The sequence below is a fragment of the Alosa pseudoharengus genome, unplaced genomic scaffold, assembly GCF_046254945.1.
Source record: "Alosa pseudoharengus isolate Yale_2024_CS ecotype anadromous, Long Island Sound unplaced genomic scaffold, YU_APseudo_1.1 YU_APseudo_1.1_scf_8, whole genome shotgun sequence".
Taxonomy (NCBI): domain Eukaryota; kingdom Metazoa; phylum Chordata; class Actinopteri; order Clupeiformes; family Clupeidae; genus Alosa; species Alosa pseudoharengus.
The window spans coordinates 27196381-27220118 of NW_027468870.1; the positions used below are offsets into that span (position 1 = coordinate 27196381).

The 23738-nt window shown below is 43.2% G+C and overlaps 1 protein-coding gene across 2 annotated transcripts; it reads left to right on the plus strand.

Annotated features, from left to right (window-relative positions):
* Positions 1-3837: 3837 nt before the first annotated feature.
* On the plus strand, positions 3838-23720 carry gabra1 (gamma-aminobutyric acid type A receptor subunit alpha1). Of its 2 annotated transcripts, XM_076274563.1 has the most exons (10): positions 3838-3966; positions 5482-5581; positions 8314-8426; positions 9150-9217; positions 10578-10798; positions 11960-12042; positions 12718-12861; positions 14745-14897; positions 21698-21900; positions 22362-23720. In XM_076274563.1, exons 2-10 carry the CDS (start codon positions 5502-5504, stop codon positions 22677-22679), a joined length of 1383 nt encoding a protein of 460 aa, XP_076130678.1. In that variant the 5' UTR covers positions 3838-3966; positions 5482-5501; the 3' UTR covers positions 22680-23720. The 2 variants fall into 2 exon arrangements, with proteins under 2 accessions (XP_076130678.1, XP_076130679.1); XM_076274564.1 differs by lacking the exon at positions 14745-14897.
* Positions 23721-23738: the final 18 nt, after the last annotated feature.

A 23738-nucleotide genomic window follows, 5' to 3' on the forward strand; every position in this document is an offset into this window, starting at 1 on the left:
TATCTCCATGGTGATTAATCCTCAGTTTTGTGATGCGCCCATTCTGCTGGGTGTGGAATGAACTATTGAACTTCTTATGTGTAATCCATATGACCAACAGCGCTCAATGTATTTGTCAGAGGATTCTATTCTGCCTTGAATGCTGGAGGGCGAGAGCCATGTATTTACTTTCTGCTGCCGAACAACAAAAAAATCGTTATATTCAGGATCGAGGCTGCTTCGTTTCAGATGCGCCACTGTTCAATCGATGGAATCTGAAGCACTGTGATATATTATGTTAACCTTTACCTTTCCAAGACCCCCATCAATACAAAAACAATAAATCTCAACGGCCTTGTTTAGCATGTGAAGCCACCCATGTGACATAATCAACAGATATAGGACATTTAAGGTATAAACTTTAAATAAAGAATTAGTCAAGAATTAACTATTTTTTACTGATAAATTCATTTGACCTATTTTTTCATGTGATATTTATCAGGCAGAATGCATGAAAGCAGAAAGCCTTTCCATATCGGATGGAATCAACGTCCTTAAACAATAATCCCTCTCTCTCTTTCTCTCTCTCTCTCTCATGCACACACACACATACACATACACACATCTTCCTTCTCTCTCTCTCTCTCTCTCACACACACACACACACATACGCACATCCTCTTTCTCTCTCACAGACATAAATTCAAATTCAATTTCAAGTTGCTTTATTAGCATGACTGTATGGGAACAGTGTTTAATAAGAGCATTCAAAATAAATAAATAAATAAATAAATAAATAAAACGGGGGGGGGGTGATACATCAGTGTGGGGGTGGGTATAGAGTAATAAAAGTCCCTCAGATCCTCGCATTTCAAGGTACAGTGTGCTGCTAAAGGGCCCTTTTTATTGTTATCACAATCTTGAAAATTTTGGATACCTATTTGGAATTTGGGGAAGAATGCCGTCATATATTTTATACTTTTCACAATGTAGAAATAAGTGCTCCTCTGTCTCTGCAACACACTCAACTAACAGTCTACAACAACCTTTGCAAGATTATACTTGAACATGGTGCTTAAGTCAAATGCCCTGTTGAATATTCAAAAACTATCCACAAGGTAAAATAATATATGTATTTACACTAAATCCATGTACATGGGCCATAAAAGAGCATAATGTGTATGTCCATATATACGTGACGGAAGGGTAGAGAATCTTTATCTCTTTAATCCAAATATCAATTTATATCTAATCTAAATCTCAATAAATGTAATATTTACTACAAGGCATATTTCAGGTCTCCTGTCCATGAATACTTTGAGGATTATTGTCCCCTTTGCTACAGTATGTTATAATTTACGGTAAACTATTAACTATGACACCAGATTGCCACTTTAATAAAGATGAGAGGATACGAATGAAACATTGGATATTTGTGTGCACTGAGCACTGCTTACATACTCTTATTTCTAAATGAAAGAACTGGCAGGGTTATCCAGACCTGTTCATTGCCCCGTGGTGTCTCCAGACCTTGACAAGAGTGTGATTTAGATAGGATGAAATGTTAGCCTTCAGTGTCATAAGCACTGAGATATTTTGGCTACATTGTTTCAGACTGGAATGCTTTCAGTAAGCAAAAACCACAGGAGCCTCCTGTGGTTATGAGTTTTCACAGCTCATTATTGTATTTACCAAGGCGTGAATTACTGAGAGGTGCTGTGGTGCCAGTGGACCATTAGTAAATACTCTAGTGAAGATTTTTGCACAGAACACTGTTACCAACAGGACAAATCAGAGATGGTATGATCAGTTATGTCTAACAAGACGTTCCACAAGACAAGCATCTCTCACCACTATGGTGTTTAACTATGTGCTGCGCTGTGTTGTGTGTTTGCCGGTAAATTCGCTCAGTCGGATTTCAGAGCTATCACTTCAATGGTTTTACGGCATTGCTCATGAACGCCGCAACAAGCACATATATTTAGTATGCAGCTTTCTTTGCCGTGGTTTTTATTTTCACCATACCCCCAATTCGACATGCACAGGCGCAATCGTCACTAGAGTGGGCTGTAGCTGTCCGTGGTGCTGAAATGAACTGGTCTTGGTACCAGACTCTGCCGACTATTCGCAGGGCTAATGGGAGATAGATTTAGATTTTTTTTTTTATCGTTGTGATTCTGTCACAAACCAGATACCAACATTTATTTTACAATTTAAAGCAAGGTATAATTTTGTAGTAGGCTATAGTGGGGGAAAACTATGGCTGGTAATGTATATCTTCCTTTAAGAAACCACTGGATTCTATATAGCATCGACTAGCATGTCTTTCCGATGAAAATCTTAAAATTCTCACTATTTCAGCATTGACACGTGCGAATAGCACGAGGAAGCGCACCCCCTCCCAACCCAGACACACACGCACGCGCGGAGCACAGACACAAAACTCACCAACAATACTGAGGCGCTATTGTAGTGTGTATGGTAAGTGTAAGCGTAGCTGACGCACTCGCTGCATCAGGTTGAGGTTGGAACCGCGGGACACCGTTAGTCGGTGTCAGGGAGAAAGGGATAGAGAGAGTGTGTGTGTGTGTGGAAGGGGGTGGGGGTGGAGAGAGAGAGAGAGAGACAGAGAGAGAGAGAGAGAGAGAGAGAGAGAGAAAGATGACCAATAATCTCACATAATACCGGTGTGTGTCTCTTACCACATTAAGCAGAAGGCATCTCTGCCGTGGTCTCGCTGCATGCACTGCACTGCATGGACGAAATTATCCTCCTCAATTCTGGACCTATCACAGGTGTGATCAGTGTCACTCATATACGGCAGTAAAGAAAATATCAATTGTTAATGTGAACAACACCGGTGCCAGAGAAGGAACAGTCATTTGAAAACAGCCTCGACTGTGACTGACAAGTGAAGTTACTTCGATAAAGCACACTGCTCGGTCCTGTGTTTTTTTCCCGAGTAAATGTCATTCGGGTCGCAGTGTAATCTCTAACGCGCGAATCACTTCAAAGTGATGCGCACGGAGAGAATTCCCTTTTTGGCTAGGCTTATTGCTGAAACCCCTATCTGTGCTATACAGTCGATGATAAAACATAACATTCGGTTGACAACACTGTCTACGACTTAATATACTATAGACCCTGTTTAAACCGATGATGAAAACCAAACCCACAGTGGTTTTCGGAGCCAACGTTCTCATCAGCTCACGCGCACAGTAGAACCAGTAGAGCCAAGTCCATCTGACTGGTCTCTGTAACGCGTAATAGACGTGGAGCTCGTTCAAAAAAGTAAACCAGACTGAAAAATATTCCATTTGAAACGTGGTATACATGGTCAAATGACTTTCCTTCAAATGACTTTCGCCATTCCATATTTGGCTGCGGTTTTAGTTTAGAATATGTTGCAGGTTTCTTTTTAATATATCATTGTTGTAAAGCATCATAAATTGCTCCTGTGGGGGAAAACGAGAGAGAAAAACAAGGGGCCCAGTTGAAAATGTAAGAGGATTTGATTTTCCAGCCACTGAAAAGAGATTAAGTCGACAGCAGTGGAAGTTAAATTGTGCTGCATATAAAAAATGGGCGGATTGGTCTTCCGATGAGAGATTGGTACCACCTTCCATTCTAAAATAAAATCACCCTGGCATGAAGTCACTGACTATTTCACATCCGGTTTACTCAAGGACAAACTACCATTGTCCTGATAAAGTAAATATTTATTTGTGCGAAATCACCGTATTTCGTAAAGATTTTGCACTCAGATCACTAATTTGCTGGGGACTCGGAAGAGTTTAACTCCCCACACCAATGAATAGTGCGCGAGACCTGCGCAAACTCAGCGTCGTCAGCAGCAGCTCCTTGAGCCTCAAGCTAAAATTCGGCTGATCGGAGATCTTTGAGGATTTTTGTCATCGTATCCGTGTTCAAAGGGTATCCATAAAAGTTGAAGGACACGGAACGGTCGCATATCTGAGGTGCATTGCTGTAAGTGATTTCAAGATTTTGCATTTGGCTTGGCTTTTATTGGTGTGAGACGTGGCTTGTGGATAATCGCAGCAGTTAAAACTGCACTGAGTTCTGTTGCCTGCCGAAAATGAATCGCATTGGAGTTGAATAGACGAATAGCAATGTCGACTTTGGATGGTAATGGCAAACCTTGTTATGTTCGCGTCTTACTTATCTCGTGTTTTTGGATGCGTTTTGGGCACTACTGCACACAGTTACTTAATTGCTTTACGCATACAGGCTGAATTACTGAGGATGTTTTAAGAACATCGACGAAGAACCCCCATTGCATACCAAATGCTGCTGAAGACTTCAGCCATATTTCAGACGCTTTCCTATAACATAACTTATAAAAGTAAGATTATGCAGTGGTGTGTTCTAGGCTGCGTTATTACTGTTTTCCTAAATCCTGACAAGTAACGGAATTTTAACCGAACTGTAGAGCCTATGCACTGCTTCAGTTTCAGCCTCGGTTGGATTCAAGCGATCAGCCTCTATACAGTTTTGCCTTGTATAAAACCATGGACTCGTGAATCCTCATTGTTGTAGTCGTGTGTGGCATATTTTTAGAAACACCATAACGTTGTTTTCACGACAAATGACTGACTGTAGTGGTGCGGACATTGTTATAATCCCAGTAACGGTAGTCAAACGTCAAGAGAATGACAATTGCCCATCGACAACGCATTACCGCCTCAGTTTACAGCCTATGAAAGTATGATGAAATGACAAGGATGCTCCGTTCTGAGAGCGAAAGCGGTTGAGATCTATTTAGAAATGGCAGTCTCGTCGCGTTTTAAATGGTCGAGGTCTGCATACAAATTCCACGGTATCAAACGATGTATCATTTGAAATGCACAGTTGCACTTGTTAGTGTCATGGCTTAGAATCTTAGAATTCCCCTGTGCAGCTATTTGTTTCAAATTTAGGATTCATTTCAAAAGCACATCGATTGAAACATCTAGGGGGTCGCTCGTGATGTGTGTGTATATGCCCGACTTAACCAAACACGAGCTGTGTCTCTGTCAAGCTGCGTGCAAAATAGGCTCCCTAATATCTCGTGATATGAACATGTGAGTCCGCAGCTGGTGGAACAGTTGCATAGTAAGCGCGAGCTACGGACAGCGAATAATTTGCTCGTGCAATCTGCAACCGAATATTAACCTGTAGTGAAGGGAGAAGAACGGGAAAAGGTATGATTCCTTATGTTTGCTGTTGCATTAAATAGCGGTTTATTTTGGAATTGCCACGGATGTCAAACCTCATGGATTTCACCGCGTTTAGTGCAGAACAGGTTTCCCATGGCACGCAGCTGGCACGCAAGAAGGTAGAGCAGAGCCGGGCAGCGATGCAGTGCACTAGATGAGGATGCTGAACGTGAAGTTGTTGTAGAGAGGCTTTTATTATGTCGTCGCTGTTATGTCAGCTTGTTACTTCGTGGCTACAGTCTCTGCTCTGAAGACCTCATGTTCATTTATGTTTTCCCACTTGCAGGGACACCTGTGCTTGCTGGAATGATGTTCGCCCAGCATCGAACCCACTACTTGTGTATATGGGCCTGCTTACTTGTGGCAAACGTGTTCGGAGGGAAAAGGTAGGTCGAGATCCTGTTACTAAGGGCAATATTGGTGAAGAAGTGTAGTTGTGCATGTTGAGGTTAATAGCCATTCTTGGGTCAATGTTCTGAAATGACTAATCTTCATTAATCATTTGATAGTGTTGATTCAAAAATGGCATAGTTGATTAGTATTTCTGTGTTGAGATCATCCTTATATATTTTTTTTTAATGGAATTGAAGTGTGATACTGACAGTTCAAGATGCCTTTCTTGTGGAAGCAAAATAAGTAAACAAAGACCCTTAAGCTAGTTTCAGCAGCTGCAGAATGAGTGGTGAGTTTGTCTATTATGATTCAGACATATAAGTCAAGCAATTGGAGTAATTAACAATCATTTAGTAGGTCTTTGGATTTCACATGGTTAAACAAGTCCTAATAAGACTCCCATGTCATTTTAGTGGAATATCTTGGCCTTTCGTATCACCCATTTTCCACAACCATGTTTGCTTTATTCTCATTATGCTGAGAAAATTATCTTCGGTCGTACATGAATTGATATCAAATTAAATATATTTAAGCGGCTCTCTTTTGCCATTGCAATTTCACTTGTTCTAATGAAGCTGCTGGGAATGTGTGGGTCCATCTTCAAAAGGCTGGACCATTTAGAGGGCTAACAAAGTTCCTGATTAGTTTGGCTTTGGTGTCTGCTTTACAGCTCCATGTAATTATCAAGGCGAGATTTAGGCTGAGCAATATTGAGTTCAAATGGAGACCGTTTGTATGGTAAGGTGGCATTTGAGTGAATTAGTAGCGGAGGAATACACATATACTATACATATTTACACGTATGCTCTTACAAGCTTGTGCATACACATCTGCAGACCCCCCCCTCTCTTTCACACACACACACACACACACATTCACACACACACACACACACACTCTCACAGACCCAGAAACAGACACACAATGATAAACTCATACAGTGTGTGTGGGAGATGTGTGCATGGGGTAAAGTATGATCTCCAGTATGTAGTAGCTATGTTCATGTGTTGCTGTTCAGATGACCTGTAGATGGGGGTGGTGTGCAATCTTTTATGAGCCAGTGGCCTCAGCTGACAGACATGGGGATGCTCTCCCGTGGCACTGGCTAATGTGTTTCTGCACACAAATACAGTCCCTATGCTAAAAAAGGAGAAGTTTCTTTATCTCCTGCATCTCAGGTTGGTCTATCCAGACCGAGTTTGCTCGGGGACTCCTTTAACCCAGTTGCATTATTTATTTTTCACCATTGCGGTATAAAAATGAATTCAGCTGAATCGCGATTTTTGGTGAGATTCAAACACACACACAGACACACACAGACAGAGAGAGAGAGAGAGAGAGAGAGAGAGAGAGAGAATGTATTCTTTGTATTCCGCAAACAGATAGTCTGCATGCCGGTTTTCTGTTTTCCAGGCAAGTCTTACGCCTGGCCCTCCATGTGCTGTATGTGTGTGTGTGTATGTGTGTGTGTGTGTGTCTTTCTCATTTGGATCTGCCTCTTCTCGTTTCCCCCTCTGGTGCTCCATATCCCAGCTGGCAGAGTAGTTGTTGGAGTTGGTGCAGTAAACATCATCTAATTGTGTCACATACAACAGCACATTTTAGACTCTTTCTTTTTGGGTTCTCTCTCTCTGCAGTAGGCTACTGTCAGGTCCGATGGTCTCACTAGCTGAACTGCATTTCCCAGATGTACTGTTGTTCATCATGAGGAAGAGGGATATTTATTTATTTCATTGGACAGTTGCTTGTACATACAGTATATAGAACACCAGCACGCTGATACCAGATCCATATTAACCATGTAAATCCGGCACTGACGTAAGGAATGCCCTCATTAAGTGCATCATGAATCGTGAAGCAGCTCACATTGAAAGCCGTGTGATCTCCCTCTCTCTCTCCCCCTCTCTGCTTTCCTTGCTCTGCCTCTCTCCTCTCCTATCCTATCCTCTCCCCACTCTTCTCTCCTCTCTTTCTCCCTCTCTCTCAGTTTCCTTTAGCCTGTGTACATGTGCCTTCTGCAGCTCCATTTCTGCCTGCAGTTTCGCGTTCACCCACTCGCAGTCAATGCTAAATAATCTTGATGTCCTTGGAGCAGCTTTCTGTGAAGCGCTTGTTTTCACAACACCACAGACTACTGTTTATTCAGTAGACAATCAGACTTGTGTGGTCTGCTATTTTGGAAAGAAAATTACATGTTTGTAATTTCTAAGACAAGTTAAAGCTTTTAGCTAAGCCGGCGGCGGGTAACTCGCACATCCTCTCTCATTGATAAAAGAAGGACCTGATTAAATATTGTCCTTTTTTGCCCATAATCATTGTGCTAAAATATTTATGAGTGATACTGTTAACCCACGATTACACCAATTGTAGGGATTTTTGTTTATCATTTTACTTCCAGGCCCCTGTGGAAGTACTGTAAATTCATCAAGCCCTTTACTGTTAAGAGTGTATTCTCTAATTAATAATGCAGTATATACATCTGTGTTCTGTTTCCAGCCTCTCAAGAACAAGAGGATACACACTTGACTCATTTACATGCTGCCACGCTTTAAAAATTCTCTTTCATGCCCCAGTGTAGCTATTTTATGCCGGAGGATTTTAAAGTTCATCAGCGGCGCATTTTCACCAACGTATATCTGTTCTGACAATTTCCCGAATTCTTTGCAAATCCTCAACCTTTCTGCTTTGCTTTTGTTGTTGTTTTTGTTGTCGTTGTTGTTGTTAGCTCGGGAACGAATGGTGTTACAGATGAACAGAAGGACAACACCACAGTGTTCACGAGGATCCTGGACAGCCTTCTGGACGGATACGACAACCGTCTAAGGCCAGGGCTCGGAGGTCGGTAACAGGGGCAAAGGAAGTACACTAGGACATAAAAACAAAGAGTATTTTGTTATTATATTTATATAAAATAGTTGGCAAGGAGCACATCCATCTTTATTATCATTCTGGTTCACTGCAGGAGACCCAGCAACCACCTTTGTTGAATAATTTTAATGCTCCCATGTTGGCTTTTCATCAAAAAACGATATTTTCCTTCTCATTTTCCAAAGAAATGCTTCAGACACGACCTCTTTAGACTAGTGAAGGTTTACTGTGCTTCCAATGCTCACAAAGATCATTCTAATCAAAGATCTTTGACTGAATCCAGAGAAGCCCTTTTGTAACAAACTGAGACAAAAATGGGGTTCTTTTGATGGTTTTGAAGTCATAGAATTAGAGAGACAGAACCCATAAACCTTAAATGTATGTTTTTTTGTCAGAAGGACGCAGCTGTAGGCTTTGAATGGAGGTGCATGACATTAATATTTTCCTATGAATTCACTTTAAATATTTCAAAATCTCCGGCTTCTGGCTAGCAGGATCGGTTTTGGTAGAGGGATTCCACTGGAATATGTCATTGTGCTGTGTGTTCTTAGGAAATTGGGGATTGATTATATGACGGACTGGGAATCTCTCTCCAGATAGAGAAAAAAATGAAAAAAGAAAACAAAAGCTGTGGGAGGGGTTAATGAGGATAGCCGATCGGCTCTCAGTTCTCCTAATTTCTTGCTTCAACAGAGCGTGTAACCGAAGTCAAGACTGACATTTTCGTGACGAGTATCGGGCCTGTCTCTGACCACGACATGGTACGTCCACCTCACCTAACCCCCATTTTAAATGCCACCTGCTCCGTGCCCATTCCTACAGTGACATGTGCCCTGGACATAAAAAAGAAACTGTCACAGGACTCTTAGCCTCTCAGTCTGTTAACATTCAGCAGAGACATAACACATTTGAAATGTCACTGCAAAAAAATGTTTTCTTAAGGTCATTAGGATCTAGCGAATCTGAAACTTCAGAGTTACTGTCTCTGAGATGAATTGTGATATCAAAGCCTCCTATGTTGCATGTACTGTACACGGAGGAGGTAATGAGAGCAGATGTGAAATGTCTGCGTAAGTGATTTAATATTAACCCAGACTGTCTCAAAATGCAGATAGAATCTTGGTAAACTATATAGACACAAGATACTAACATGAGATAGCATTGTTGGCAGCCGCACACACAGACAAACACATATACACACACACATGCACACAATCCACAAACACACACACACACACACACACACACACACACACACATATATATATATATATATACTGTACATACAAACAGAGAGAGAGAGACATCTGGAGGAAAAAAATAAGTGTTGGTTGTCCTCTGCTGACCAATCACTACAGAGCTATTCTTTTATTCTTGGATGCTGTGCATTTGGCATAATTTGAGTTAAATATATCTCCTCAGCATATGGGACTGCATCTCCCTACTGCTGCGCCAGGTCAGCCCACACGTCCTATGGACTGCAGAGGAGATCTAAGGCTCTGTCCCACTCTGTTCCTCCGTCCCACAGTCTCATCACTGTCTCTGCCAGTTTAAGTGGGTGTACAGGAACGAGAGGCTTAAAATGATAACTGTAGCCCGCTCTGTCAGGCATGGTGATGATGAAAAGCAGCTTGTAACCTTAGCACATGGATCGCTGGCCGTTGAGGGAAAGAAGGAAGGCCTCTCCCCTCTATTATACACGTTTGTTTATTTTCTTGTAAGTTTCCATCTACTGAACATATCTCTCTCACGAGTGCAGAAGCGTGAGAGTTAGCAAAGGATATGCAAATGTGTGTGTACGTGTGTGTGTGTATGTGTGTGTGTGTTGTATGTGTGTGTGAGAGAGAGAGAGAGAAAGAGAGAGATAGGAAGAGCAGCTCTTCACTTCCACCAATCAAATCCGCTCACCTTGACAGGAAATAATTAAATTGCAAAGGACAGTCACCAGCAGGAAAAATAGGCCATAGCCAGGGTATGAATGCCAAAGTGACACGTGGGGGAACAAATGAGAGAAAGCAGCGCTCAGCACTAAGGGAAGCCACCGCGGACACAAGTTCCTCCGCTTGGTAATGCGGAAGGACATCCTCTCTAAAGTGCTTGCCATAATTTCCGTCTTTTCAGGAGTACACCATTGATGTGTTTTTCCGACAAAGCTGGAAGGATGAGAGGCTAAAGTTCAAGGGGCCCATGGCTGTGCTCCGTCTCAACAACCTGATGGCCAGCAAAATCTGGACACCAGACACGTTCTTTCACAACGGAAAGAAGTCTGTTGCTCACAATATGACCATGCCCAACAAGCTCCTTCGAATTACAGAGGAGGGCACACTGCTTTACACAATGAGGTAGGATGGGTTACTGTTATTGGCCCTTTAATCTGTCTATAACCCACATCTTATTAGATGATATTTGATTTCATTGTATTGCTAGCATTCATTTTCTTTTTTTCTCTAAAAATCATGTCAACATTCCACTTAACCTCCTTCTGCCTCCATAAATGTGTCAAATGCATGACAGGCATAGGTAACCACAGTGTCCCAGGTCATGATTAGCGCATCTCCCTGTCATTTTTATGACAGTATTAAGTCTATTTATAGTGTCGTTTGTGGGAGAAGGACTCCATAAAGAGAGCGGTAGCATGAAGGTGATGCACTGCCAGACTGAGGATCTACACAGTGGCTCTGGTGTGGGGCTGGGCCTTGTGCTCCTGCTGGTCCTTTCTGGAGATGCAGCTAGCAGATAGCCTGCATGTCATGTGTGCCTCCATGGACATAGGTTAGCGGATGAGATCAAAGATCAAATACCAGAGATTTCTCTGTACGATGTAAGAGATGGATAGCGGGTTGGAGGATGACAAGAGGATGGTGATTGGTCTCTTTCTGTCTCTGGCCTATTCTGGGCCAGATCTGTGCCAGAGCCGGCCTCTCCTGTGTGGAGAAGCAGCTAGCATGCTAGCATTCTGCCACTGTCAGTCTGCGTTTGAGTTGTGGCGCCATAAATAAACTCACTGACGCTAACTTGTGCTACGCCTCCGCGCGCCCTAATGTGCGGGTCATGCCAAATCACCGTAAAGCATCCTTTAACACATTTATTAGCAGACTGAGGGGGAGGCCGGGAGGCCATCGCTGTGTCAGGTAAGTGATGAATTGAGGACAGGTCCTGGTAGTGTTGACATTTCTTTTTTTTTCACCACCTCTTTGTCAGAGAGGAGGCCTTTAGGAGAGAGAATCAGTTTCACAGCATGAGCAACGTGTTCCTGTCCTTTCTCTGGAAAGACACTTAAGACGAATTAAAAGAGCAACCCCCCCCCCCCCCTCTATATCCTATGAATATTGCATTTACTTTTGTGTTCAGAATTTAACTTTCTTGCACACTTTCTTTCTTCCTCTTTCTTTCTTTCTTTTTTCTTTCTTTTGTTCTTTTTTTACCCTCCCTCTCTCCTTTCTTTTGTTTCTGCCTTTCCTTCTGTTTTCTCTCTCTCTTTCTCGTTCTTTCTGTCCCTCCAGGCTGACGGTCAGGGCAGAGTGTCCCATGCACCTTGAGGACTTTCCCATGGACGCCCACGCCTGCCCACTCAAGTTTGGCAGCTGTGAGTATCTCCCTCCTGAATCCTCCTCCACCACACCTGCATTCACAAGGGGCTTGGTTAGAAACAAACACGCACTGACGAAAACAAACATGTTTGTGAGATCTCAACACAACACAAGAAAACGTCTCTAGGCAAAGAGGCTGATGCCGGGTCTGGGCTGGTGCCGGCTCCGAAGGCGCGCCGCGTCCAGCCGTCTGCCGTTTGCCGTTTGCCACGGGTGGCATCGTCTCCTTTATCTCCGGTCTCTTATCTCACCGGCTGCTGAGTGCCAGCAGCTCTTTCGACCCCAAATCATCCTTGAAAAGAGATGAGCGGCGTGATGCACGCTCACAAAAAAAAAAAAAAAAATACCCCATGAATAAAAGACCAGCCCCACAACTTCATGCTCCTGACACTGGCTCTAAATATTTCAACGGGGAAAAAAAGGCCCGTCTTTGCATCAAGGCTCTCCCTTCCCCTCCTCTCCTCTCCGCTCCTCTCTGCAGTGCTACAGCTGCTGCTGTGCGCCACTTCTCCAACACGTCAGATCTCAGGGAAAGCAGCCACGTCTCTTTTTTTCCTCCTCTTTTCCCTTTTTTTTTGTGTTCTCCTCTCCGTGTGCCTCTTGAGCCAGTGACTAACTCTGTGTGAAGTGCCTGCATTTACCTCCATGTTGTTCGGTTATTCCCTCGGCAGACGCCTACACCCGCTCAGAGGTGGTGTACGTGTGGACGAGAGGAGCAATGCAGTCCGTGGTGGTGGCCGAAGACGGATCCCGACTCAATCAATATGACTTGATGGGACAGACGGTTGACTCCGGGGTGGTTCAGTCCAGTACTGGTCAGTTCAGTTGCCCTTTACCTCCACATCTTCATTACACCTCTGCCACCATGTTTAACACAACTCTATAAGCCGAGGCAAAGTTTACTTTTTGTTTGTGTGTTTCTTGTTATTGGTACTTTTTTGTCAGAAACCTGTCTCCCCAGGTGAATTAAAGTGGTGTCACCAAATCAGAAATATTTGTTACAATTGGGTACGCTCTTCTAGTACATGGAAGTGTTATCACAAATTATTGTTGCCATGGAGATATTAGCATTAGTACTACCAGTTAATGTGAAGAAGCAACAAAAAGAAAGACACACTATACATGGATGAACCACAATCATTAATTTATCTTGTGGGTGGATGACAGCATTCAGCATGATCAAGATCTACTATAGTGAGTGGAAATGAAATTCATTGCAATGCAGATCATTCCTATAGTTCAATCTGAAGCACATTGTCTACAGATCCCAATATACTTTATAGATTGGAAATTAAATGAATTGTTCGCTCCTATAGTTCAATCTGAAGCACATTGACTACAAATCCCAAGGGCAAAGCCCTCAGGCCCATGGGACAGGTGACAAGCTAGGTGACTAGCCAGCTAACAAAGGAAATAGTAGGGTGAGTTGGGATGTCAGACAGCCGTGAGCAGCACCGTTCTTTCTGGACCAGTCTTTGTTGAATACATAGGCCACCAGGCTGCTTGGCTCAATTCCAGCTGCTTACTTTTTGCCTTGTTAGTAGCTGGTTAGTTTGCGCAACCTGAAACGCTAGTGAATTTTCTCGGTTCATTCTCTCTCTTCTTGTAGAGTTGTCAGTGATGCTGGCATTGAACATGTAACAAGTGGTGGGGCAGCCTTGGCCTACTGGTTAGCGCTTCGGACTTCGGAGGATTCCGAAGTCCGAACCAGGAAGGAACGGCTGAAGTGCCCTTGATTACCCCTTACTGCTCCCCGAGTGCCGAAGTAGCAGGCAGCTCACTATGTCAGGATTAGTGTGTGCTTCTGTTCACTGTGTGATTCACTAATTCACGGATTGGGATAAATGCAGAGACCAAATTTCCCTCACGGGATCAAGAGTATATATACTTATACTTAGACTTACTTAAGTGAGAGTATACAGCATTTTATTCACAGTAAACAAGGAAGGGAATGCTAATAATAACCAAAATACTTAATTGGCTGATGCTAAAAATGTCAATACTCATCTGCAAATGCATATACTAACTCGTTCAATAAGTATTGATCAAAGCAAATGTAATTAATTGTGCAGTGGCATTGAATAGGCTGACATTGAATTTTTTGGGTGTCAGTGTCAGGGATAGAGTTGGGTATGAGTTATGAACACACACAAAAATGTAAAACATAATATTTACTCTGAGCATATTGATAAAATGAAACATTGCCACTGATATTGAGTGCTTTTTGAGGGCTATTATTACACTAACAACATGCCATCTTTTGTGCGGGCGAAACATCTCCCAGTTCAATTGACTGCATAACACCCAAAAGCAGATGTTGTCTTCATAACGTTATCCTCCCAAGACGCCGCACTGAAGATAATAGTTCACTGAGGAACAGTTCACTCTAGTGGCGGGCATGAATCAGTTGGTGTAACTCTTTCTGTGCGGATTTGCTTGTGTGCAGAGGAGGACATTGGTCAGTGAAAGCCCCCTGTGTGAGCGAGAGCATGTAACTCTTAACCTCTCTGTTGCACTCACATCCCCTCCCTTCCTTCTGGACCCCCTCTACATCAAGAAATGTTGACAACTAAAGTGTTTTCCTCTGCCTTCAGTCATTGCAGCATCACTAACACATCTTTTTCCTTCTTTCTCTCTCTCTCTCTCTCTTTCTTTTTTCATATCTCCCCCATCGCCACATACTGTTGACCTGCCTCAGGAGAGTACGTTGTCATGACGACACACTTCCACTTGAAGAGGAAGATCGGCTACTTTGTCATTCAGACCTACTTGCCGTGCATCATGACAGTCATCCTGTCCCAGGTGTCCTTCTGGCTCAATCGGGAGTCCGTGCCTGCCAGGACTGTGTTTGGTAAGAGCTCCCATCGTCTGATGGTCTGCGGTATTAGCCAATCAATACCCACTTAAGCTTTTCTCCGCCTGGCCCCCTCTTCATCTAACATTTGCACAGTTGCAATGGTTTATCACTGAAGGCCAATTACATCATGCATGTCCTGCTCCCATTCCCCATAAAGCACCTGGTTTCGTGAGAAGAGGCAGAATTCACAGTTTTTCTTTTATTGCTTGTTATTGCATTTTCGATTTACAAATGCAAATATATTGGCCATGTTTTATTTAGAGGAACCCCATCCATTTTTTAAGGAGGTGCAGCAGAATGCTGCGTCAATTCATAAATCCTTAACTCCACAGTGTCTGCCTGACTCTCTGAAGTTTTAAGCTTGTCTTGAGTATATCAGTGTGTGCATGCGCATGCCTGTCTCTGGGTGTGTGAGTGTGTATTTGGGTGCGTGCTCATGCTGAAGTGTTATGTAACTGGCGAGCCAGAAAGGGAAAGATTTTCCTCCTCGGCTGTGTGTGTGTGTGTGTGTGTGTGTGTGTGTGTGTGTGTGTGTGTGTGTGTGTGCATGCGTGTGTGTGCATACACAGGCACGTGTGTCCGTGTGTGTGTCTGTGTCTGTGTGTGTGTGTGTGTGTGTGTGTGCAGGCCTGTCCTGGCATTACCCTGCATTGCCTCCTCTCTTCTCAGAGAACTCCAATTCACCTTTGTCCACTAACCAGCATTCTGAGTCTCTCTGCCTTATATTTCACACTACATTACCCAAAGTTCTCTAAGGCATCACTTCAGAACCCTCCAATGTTGATTTGTTGTGGGTTATTGATTACCACTTCCTGTTATTGTACCTGTTGGTAGAAAGAGCTCTCATGTGTCATTACCCAAGATTCACGTTGTTGACAAGCTTTTTTACTAGTCGATGTATACAAGACTTGCTGCATGATTGAAGCTCCTACCTAGTAAATTGTAGGCCCAAATATATGAGACTACACAATCTAGTTGTAGATTGCCATGTCTGAAAGCTTGTTAATTGGCTAGTTTTTCATATGCTGTGTCTTCTGGTGCGTGACATTTGTGATTAAACATGTCACTCAGAGCACAAATTTCTCTCTCTGTACTTACATGCAAATGGCATGGCTTTGCTACCTGAATGTTATCCGATTATCCACGCTGTTCGACATCAGTGCACTTGTTTACAGAGGCAGAGATTTTACTTTCTTGTTGAGGTCCCGTGTTTTTAATTCTAATTCGGGCCCATGCATTCTAAAACACCGTAGGCAAAGCCTGGCTTTCCTTTCTGATAAGTAGACTATTTAAAAACGCAGTGGAGAGCTTGCTTATCTTTTTCTCAGTGTGTCAATTAAAGCAGCCTGATTACTGTTGAGGAACCGTTTCATTCTTTTAGCTTATTTGTCACGAGGGTGTGTGTGTGTGTGTGTGTGTGTGTGTGTGTATGTGTGTGTGTGTGTGTGTGCACGTGTATGTGTGTGTGCAGAAGGTAGGGGTGTACGAAATGTCATTTCCCTCATGAGAAGCATGCAAATTGAATTCATTTCTGTATTGCATTGTGCTGCGTTGCTTCTGCGCTGCTAGTGTAGTTTGTCCTCTCAGACAGGCTGTCATGGCCATCAGTGGCTCTCCGAAGATTAGCTCTGTTTCGACGGCACTCCTACAGCGCGTGCCTGTGTGTTGTACTGCCTGCTTGATGGAACCGCTGATTAGAGCACAATGGCACAACTGGCAGCTGCTGCTTTTTTCTGTAAGCCTCGCCAGTCACTAGGGGTATGGTGGGCTGCGTGCATTATGTGTGTGTTTTTTGTGTGTTTCTCTGTGTGTGTGTGTGTGTGTGTGTCGTTGTTGTGTGTGTACGCGTCTATGTGTGTTTGTGTGTGTGCATATTTGTTGAGGGGCATTGCGTGTGACAGCATGTGTGTGTACAGCAAAGGTGAATGTGATTCTATATTGATTTGCATGTCTGTGTGTGTGTTAGGGGTGTAACGGTTCATGTATTCGTATTGAACCGAAACGGTACGGGCGTCACGGTTCGGTGCATGAATTTACACGGAGAATACACGGTATAAAAATACATAAAACTCGTGTGCGGATTAATTAATGTCATGCGCAATTACTGTTAAGTAGCGAGAGTTACGGGAGTTCTTTAGCGACACCTAACGCTAATCTGTAGCCTCGCCTTAGCTCTGAAGCTCTGATTGGCGCCTATGTTTTTTTTTGTCAGGTCGTCGGTCGAGTCCGTCAGTCATTAGCAGCACTAAGATTAGACCTACAAGAGTTAAAGGATCCGCTGGTCTCTTTAAGATCGCAAGTTTGAGAACTTCAGTTACAGTAACGTTAGTACAGGCGGAAGAGTGGTGGATAAGATGAAATTGTGTGTCGGCGTTGTTCAGCATTGGGTATGTGAGTGGAAAAAATGCTACACCTATTCGAAGCCATCACCCAGATGATGTAGGCTACCAATCACTGAAACGAGGGGAAAGAAACTTCCCGTGCGCTTCAGCAGCCTTTGAATACACATACAAATAGGGCCAAAACCTATGGCTTAAATTAAATGATTTCGTAATGACAGAAAGCTATGTAAATCGCGTGGTAATTACCTTTATGTTGGGGTAACTTGTAACTTCTCACATGAGGAGCTGGTAGTGTAAGTGCAGACAGTAAAATAAAGTGACAACGCTAACCAGGCTAATAAACAAACCATGCTACGGTGAGTTAATGTCAAAGGGCAAAGTCACGTGACTTCTAGTTGTAGTCTGTTTATGAAATGAAAGGAGCAATTTCGTTTTTAAAAAAAAAGGCAAAATAGTGTGATATTTTCACAGTTAGTAGGCTAGATTATTACTTTACACACAATGAAAAATATTGAGGCAAATTGTAGACCCTTCCATATACAACTAAACACAGATGTTGAAGGTCTTGCTTAAGTGGATTTTTAAAAATCATTTTCTATGTAATTTGCACTTTCAGAAATAAGAGATGCTGTAGGCCTATTTTCAGTTTTATAGCTGATTGTCTTATTTTGTTTACAAGTTACAGATTGAGTCTGGGCACTTATTGTACTGTTTAGCCTACATCTTACACACTTCAGGCTGTTGCAGATAGCTCAGGGAAGAGACTGTATGACACTAGGTGGTACAGCCTGAGACATGTACAAAAAAAAATGCTTTCTGCATTTTTGTTTTGCTTTTCCCTCCATTGTACCGAACTCGTACCGAACCGTGATGTCCGAACCGAGGTATGAACCGAACCGTGACTTCTGTGTACCGTTACACCCATAGTGTGTGTGTGTGTGTGTGTGTGTGTGTGTGTGTGTGTGTGTTTGCGCGCATGCATAGATGTTTGTTTGGTCAGACTTGGGCCAAAGTCTGGCTGGAGACAACAGCGCTCCTGAAGTGGATTTGTAGATTATCATCATTAGGCTGCTCTTGATTGATTGAAAATGGAGAACAGGTCACCGTGTTGAGACCACGGCAGAACCCATGCAGCTCAGAGCCAAACCAGAGCCGAAGCCCTTGACTTGACCGTCCGCTAAGCTTAACACCATAGGGGGGTGCTGATGGATAGTCTGCGGGGTTGTTGTATCTGAGATGTGTGTCGCCTCGCTCGGCGTGATGGCACCTTCGACAATTCATCACTGTGACTCGGTAACTTTATTTTGGCGATCTGCTTACTCTTGCCATGTCTCCTAATCTCTTAATTCGTCTTCGCCTCCTGTCGTGTTTGTCACGGCAAACCTTGTTAAAAGATATGGATCATCTAAATCAAGTGTCAGTGGTTGTGCGCACAAGACTAAATTGAGTGGAAGGGGTTCCGGAGAATTGAGTTACCTTGTGATTAATCCATTTAGAACTTTTTTTGCAGCCGGGTGACTGTATTCATTAGAAAGATTCAAATTCAGTGCAGTCTATTAGTCCACTTTGTCAGGCAGCCGCCGTTTAATACTGCCTCAAAAAAAAATAATGGTGTTTTACTTAGTTAGGGGGAAAATGATGGGAGTCGATGTTTAGTGTGCAACCTCGTTACTAAAAAAAGAGAGTTATCATTATTCTGAGGGAGAATGCAGGTGTAGGCTACTGCACGCAATATTATTCTCATTACGTTTTAACAGCAACTGAAATGATTGTACAATTTTGTACGTAATTTACTGCACAGAGAAGAAAGAAAAAGACCCCCCTTTTATCTGGGGTCTCTCTGTAAGCACTGAAGAATCACTGCAGGGCAGGAGATTGCAGCTGGATCTCCTCACAAAATGGTGGAGTTTTTTTTCTCTCTTCTTCTTCCATAGACGTCAGTTCGCTGTAGTTCACAGCGTGAAATGACAGGCACACATTTCACCTGGGAGATGGTGCTGGAGGGGTGGGATGTGGGGGTGTGCGCAGTTCTTTTTTACATAATAAGGCACACAGATGCCCAGTACAGCCACAGGACAACAGGGAGCTCTTGGGCTCGTTGTGTGGAGGCAATTAGGCTGGTTCACAGTGTTGCTCAGCAGGAAGACAGAAGCATGTGTCTGAGGCCTGCGTTGCTGTGAAAGTCTGCTTCACTTTGCAGACTTTACAGCATCTGTTTCACACAAGCTGTGATCCTTACAAGAGCAAGATCAAGATATCCCGTGGAAAGGCTAACTAAAGAGAAGCACAGTGTGAAGAAAAGTGTGTGCATCCATTTTTTAATGCGATTTTGTAACTCGTTATGTTTTTTTTCTGTTTTTTTTTTGGCCTGTAAAGTTCACTTGCCACATCTGAATCAGTTTTTTGAATATGCATGAGTCCCAAGCTTACAGTGAATCATCAACACTTATTCAGAGTATCTGACGTCTAGTCATTCATCTTGTGAGCCTCCCAACAATACTGTGATGATCAGGGGGTAGGCAGCAGAGTATCTGGCTGCCTGGCAGCACAGCAACATCGCAAATTGCAGCAATAACCTACCACTCAAGTGCAAATAGGAAGGCTAACCACAAGTTATATAATTTAACATAAATATTTACAATTTAAATTCATCCACTGGAGGACTTGTGGGACATTGCATTCAGTAAGTACAGTGGGTGGATTTCATTGTATTTGAGCAAAACAAAAGCTGTATGAAGATGCTGAACCGTTTTGGAAGTGGGTCATTAGAATGTTGCCTTCTCTTGAAATTCAGCGGTGAGCTTTTGTGTTTGTGTGTTTATGCATGTGTGTGTGTATGAAGCCATGTGTCTGACTGTGCAGGCGTATGTGCATAAGAGACCCCGTGAGGAGAAGTTCAAACAAAGGAGAGGTTATGAAAGCCCCCTGGAGGGAAGTTGAATAGTTTAACGATGTGCGCTTGCTGGTTTTTGAGGTTTACCACCAGGTCAACCTTGGCATGTATGCTCAGAAGTCTCTCTCTCACACACACACACACACACACACACACACACACACACACACACACATGCAGGCTTACACACACACACTCTCTTTCTCTCTCTCACTATCACACACACACACACACATGCAGGCTTACACACACACACACACACACTCTCTCTCTCTCTTTCTCTCTCTCACTATCACACACACACACACACACACACACACACACCCACACACACAGACACACACACCATTTAATGACTAATTTATGAACAGTCAGTGGTGCGGCCTCCGCTTCAGGGTGTCACAGATGTCACAGATAGTTTTTGCCTCTGCTGGCGTGTTTGGCTGCAGGCATATTTACACTTCAGTCTGCAGGAAAACATTAACCAACCTGAAACACACACACACACACACACATACACACACACACACACACACACACACACACACACACAATCACTCTCACACAAATACTGGTGTATTGAAATTTAAAGTCTTGACACGCCATAATCTTGCAATGTTGTTGTGCACCTCCCTTTAAATAACATCTTGTAATCATCGTATAGTACAATGCCCAAATACTAAAGCGCATGCTTTTGGTGGGGTTACTGTAAACCAGGTTAATTATATTCAGTCATCGAAAGTCCAATCACATCCACACAGGGAGCCAATCTCATTGTTCATGTATTGCAGGGAGTGAGGGATCTGGGAGGTACCCAGAAAATTGGCAAGCATTACACCAGTTAATCAAAATTTAATGCTTAGCCTGCCAGCCCGACTACAGGGCTTATGCCTTGTCCATTTATGCAATTTTACCCAACGACCAAAAGAGGCTGGAGCCGATTCCAGCCTATAATGTCTCATATGTCACCAACATGACTTTTTATTGCAAACAGAATGGCCTTTTATAGAGTTGTATTATTTTAGACAGATCGCTAAAACATATGGATAGATGAAATGGATGGTGGGTGGTGTGAATTTCCTGTGTGACACTTGCCAAGCTCCATAGCGGGCTGAAATAAGCATGTCAAGCTTGATGTCGTAGCCTAGCATCATTAATTGTAATGACAGATCTTGTAATAGTTTCTGAACCTTTCGAGCACCACTCAGAAAAGTACCAGCTACACTGCCTTCAGTCTCTCATGCCGTTTCGAGGACAGGCGGTCTCTTTTTATTCCTTCCAATATCCATAACAGATTGTATCACATAGTAACAAGCTCACATGTTAAACATGTTACGAGAGCTCTCAAGACCACTACGACCGGCAGTGATAACACAACATAGTCATGTCACTGCAAATGAGATGTTGTAAAAAAGTTATAGCAGTCCATGGCACCTGTAGTAACACTTTTAATACATGTCCTTTAGCTTTCTTCTCTCTCTCTCTCTCTCTATGCAGGAGTAACTTACGACCATTCATTATGTCCTTTATTCTTTCCCCCTCTCTCTCTCTCTCTGCAGGAGTGACCACTGTACTCACCATGACCACCCTCAGTATCAGCGCTAGGAACTCCCTCCCCAAAGTGGCCTACGCCACGGCCATGGATTGGTTCATCGCTGTGTGCTACGCCTTTGTGTTCTCAGCACTCATCGAGTTCGCCACTGTCAACTACTTCACAAAGAGAGGCTATGCTTGGGACGGAAAAAGCGTGGTGCCAGAGAAGGTATGGACCAAGTCTACACTCTGCGTGTGTGTGTCTGGCTAGGAGCTGTCAGAAGGAGCTGTAGCTACTATGTGAATATATGATCTCAAAAACATTCCCTTGAAATGACCGTAATATTGATGGTATTATGAATAGAAATGTATATCGCTCACGTTTAAACCTTCCCCTCACAGTCTTTTTTATTTGGTCTTTTTGGGGTCATGTTTTTAAACAATCGCCCCCGAGCTTTGTAGAATGGACAAAAAAGCAGAGGGTGTTCACTCAGTGCAGCATTTACAGTTCCCCCACGATCTCTGCTCCTTTTGAAATGGCTATTGTGAGGTATCACATAGGGTGAGTAAGGGTACATGGGCTAAGCTTAGTCTTCAGAGAACTTCAGGTGAGATGTCCAAAAAGAAAAAGAGCTTTTAGCGTCGGTGTCCCTCTTCTCACCCGACGCTCTCTTGTCGTCCTTCCTTCAGCAAAAGAAGAAAAAGGAGTCCCTCCTGCAGAAGAACAACACGTCGTATGCCGCGGCCACCGCCACAGCCTTCGCCCCGAACATTGCCAGGGACCCGGGCCTGGCCACCATCGCCAAGAGCGCCCCTCCGCCGCCCACCGAGCCCAAGGAGGAGCCCAAGCCCAAGCCGCCAGAGGCCAAGAAGACCTTCAACAGCGTCAGCAAGATTGACAGGATCGCTAGAATAGCCTTCCCCTTGCTCTTCGGAACCTTCAACCTGGTCTACTGGGCAACGTACTTGAACAAGAAGCCCAAATTACAGGGCATGCAACCTCACTAATCCTACCAGTCCTCTCTCTCTATCTCTCTCTCTCTCTCTCTCTCTCTCTTTTCCCCTTTCTTGCTTTCCTTTCTTTTCTCTCTTTCTTTCTTTCTTGCTTTCTTTCTTTCTTGCTTTCCTTCCTCCTTGCTTTCTTCTAAAGTATCTTTTCAGAAAACACACAAGTGATGGTTGGACTCCGGGTCACCATATTGCTTCAGTGTTAACATTACATGACGTCCTCAATCTGAAAAAAAAGAAGAAAAGAAAATAACGAACAGCCGAGCAATGTGTCAACTTTTACATTATTCTGTGACTTTTGAAATATGCTATTATAATTACAGTACATGGTATATATGTATACACACACAGGCACACACACACACACACACACACACACACAACACACACACACACACACACACACACACACACACACACACACACACACACACGAGAATGCTATTCTACAAATGCAATTGCTAAGGATGCCACAAAGATTTTATCGACTTTTATTGACTTACTTTCTATTGTTTGGTTGTTGTTTTGCATTGAGTTGACATAATCTACCAGTAATATGTTTGCATGAACTGGGTTTTTGATTTCTTTCCAACAACCAATCAACATCAGAGAGATGTCCTAGTTGCATAACGTTACCCCCCTCCCCCCCAAGACACGTTAGTATGCTTCCATTTTCGGTTGTTGTGTTGCATTTCCTTGTTTACAAGATAGGGTCTCAGCAATAGCAATAAACCATGTCTCTCAGTGAAGTCACTTCAGCCATGGGTTTAAAAGTTTAGAAACATTCGATCGACTCTTGTGTTAACCATCAAACATGCGACTTACTTAGTTCTCTTGTAAATACTTTGAAGTGATAGAGATGTCAGCATTAAGTTTAAGGCTTTGCAAAATGTACAAACACAAGTGGCAGGGAGACTGTATATGTGAGACCTGGAGAGCGACTTGTGTGTAAAAAAAAACAAAAAACAATTGGTTCACTTTTAAGTGACTGTTTTTCTACAAACTAAAATAAATACTAAGTGTTCCACTCCAGACAGAAATAAGGCATCAGAGGGTGTA

Coding starts and splice junctions, on each gene's coding strand:
- gabra1 (XM_076274563.1), top strand. CDS start 5,502: ATGATGTTCGCCCAGCATCGAACCCACTACTTGTGTATATGGGCCTGC. Junction 9,218..10,577: donor CTGTCTCTGACCACGACATG/GTACGTCCACCT, acceptor CCGTCTTTTCAG/GAGTACACCATTGATGTGTT. Junction 10,799..11,959: donor ACACTGCTTTACACAATGAG/GTAGGATGGGTT, acceptor CTGTCCCTCCAG/GCTGACGGTCAGGGCAGAGT.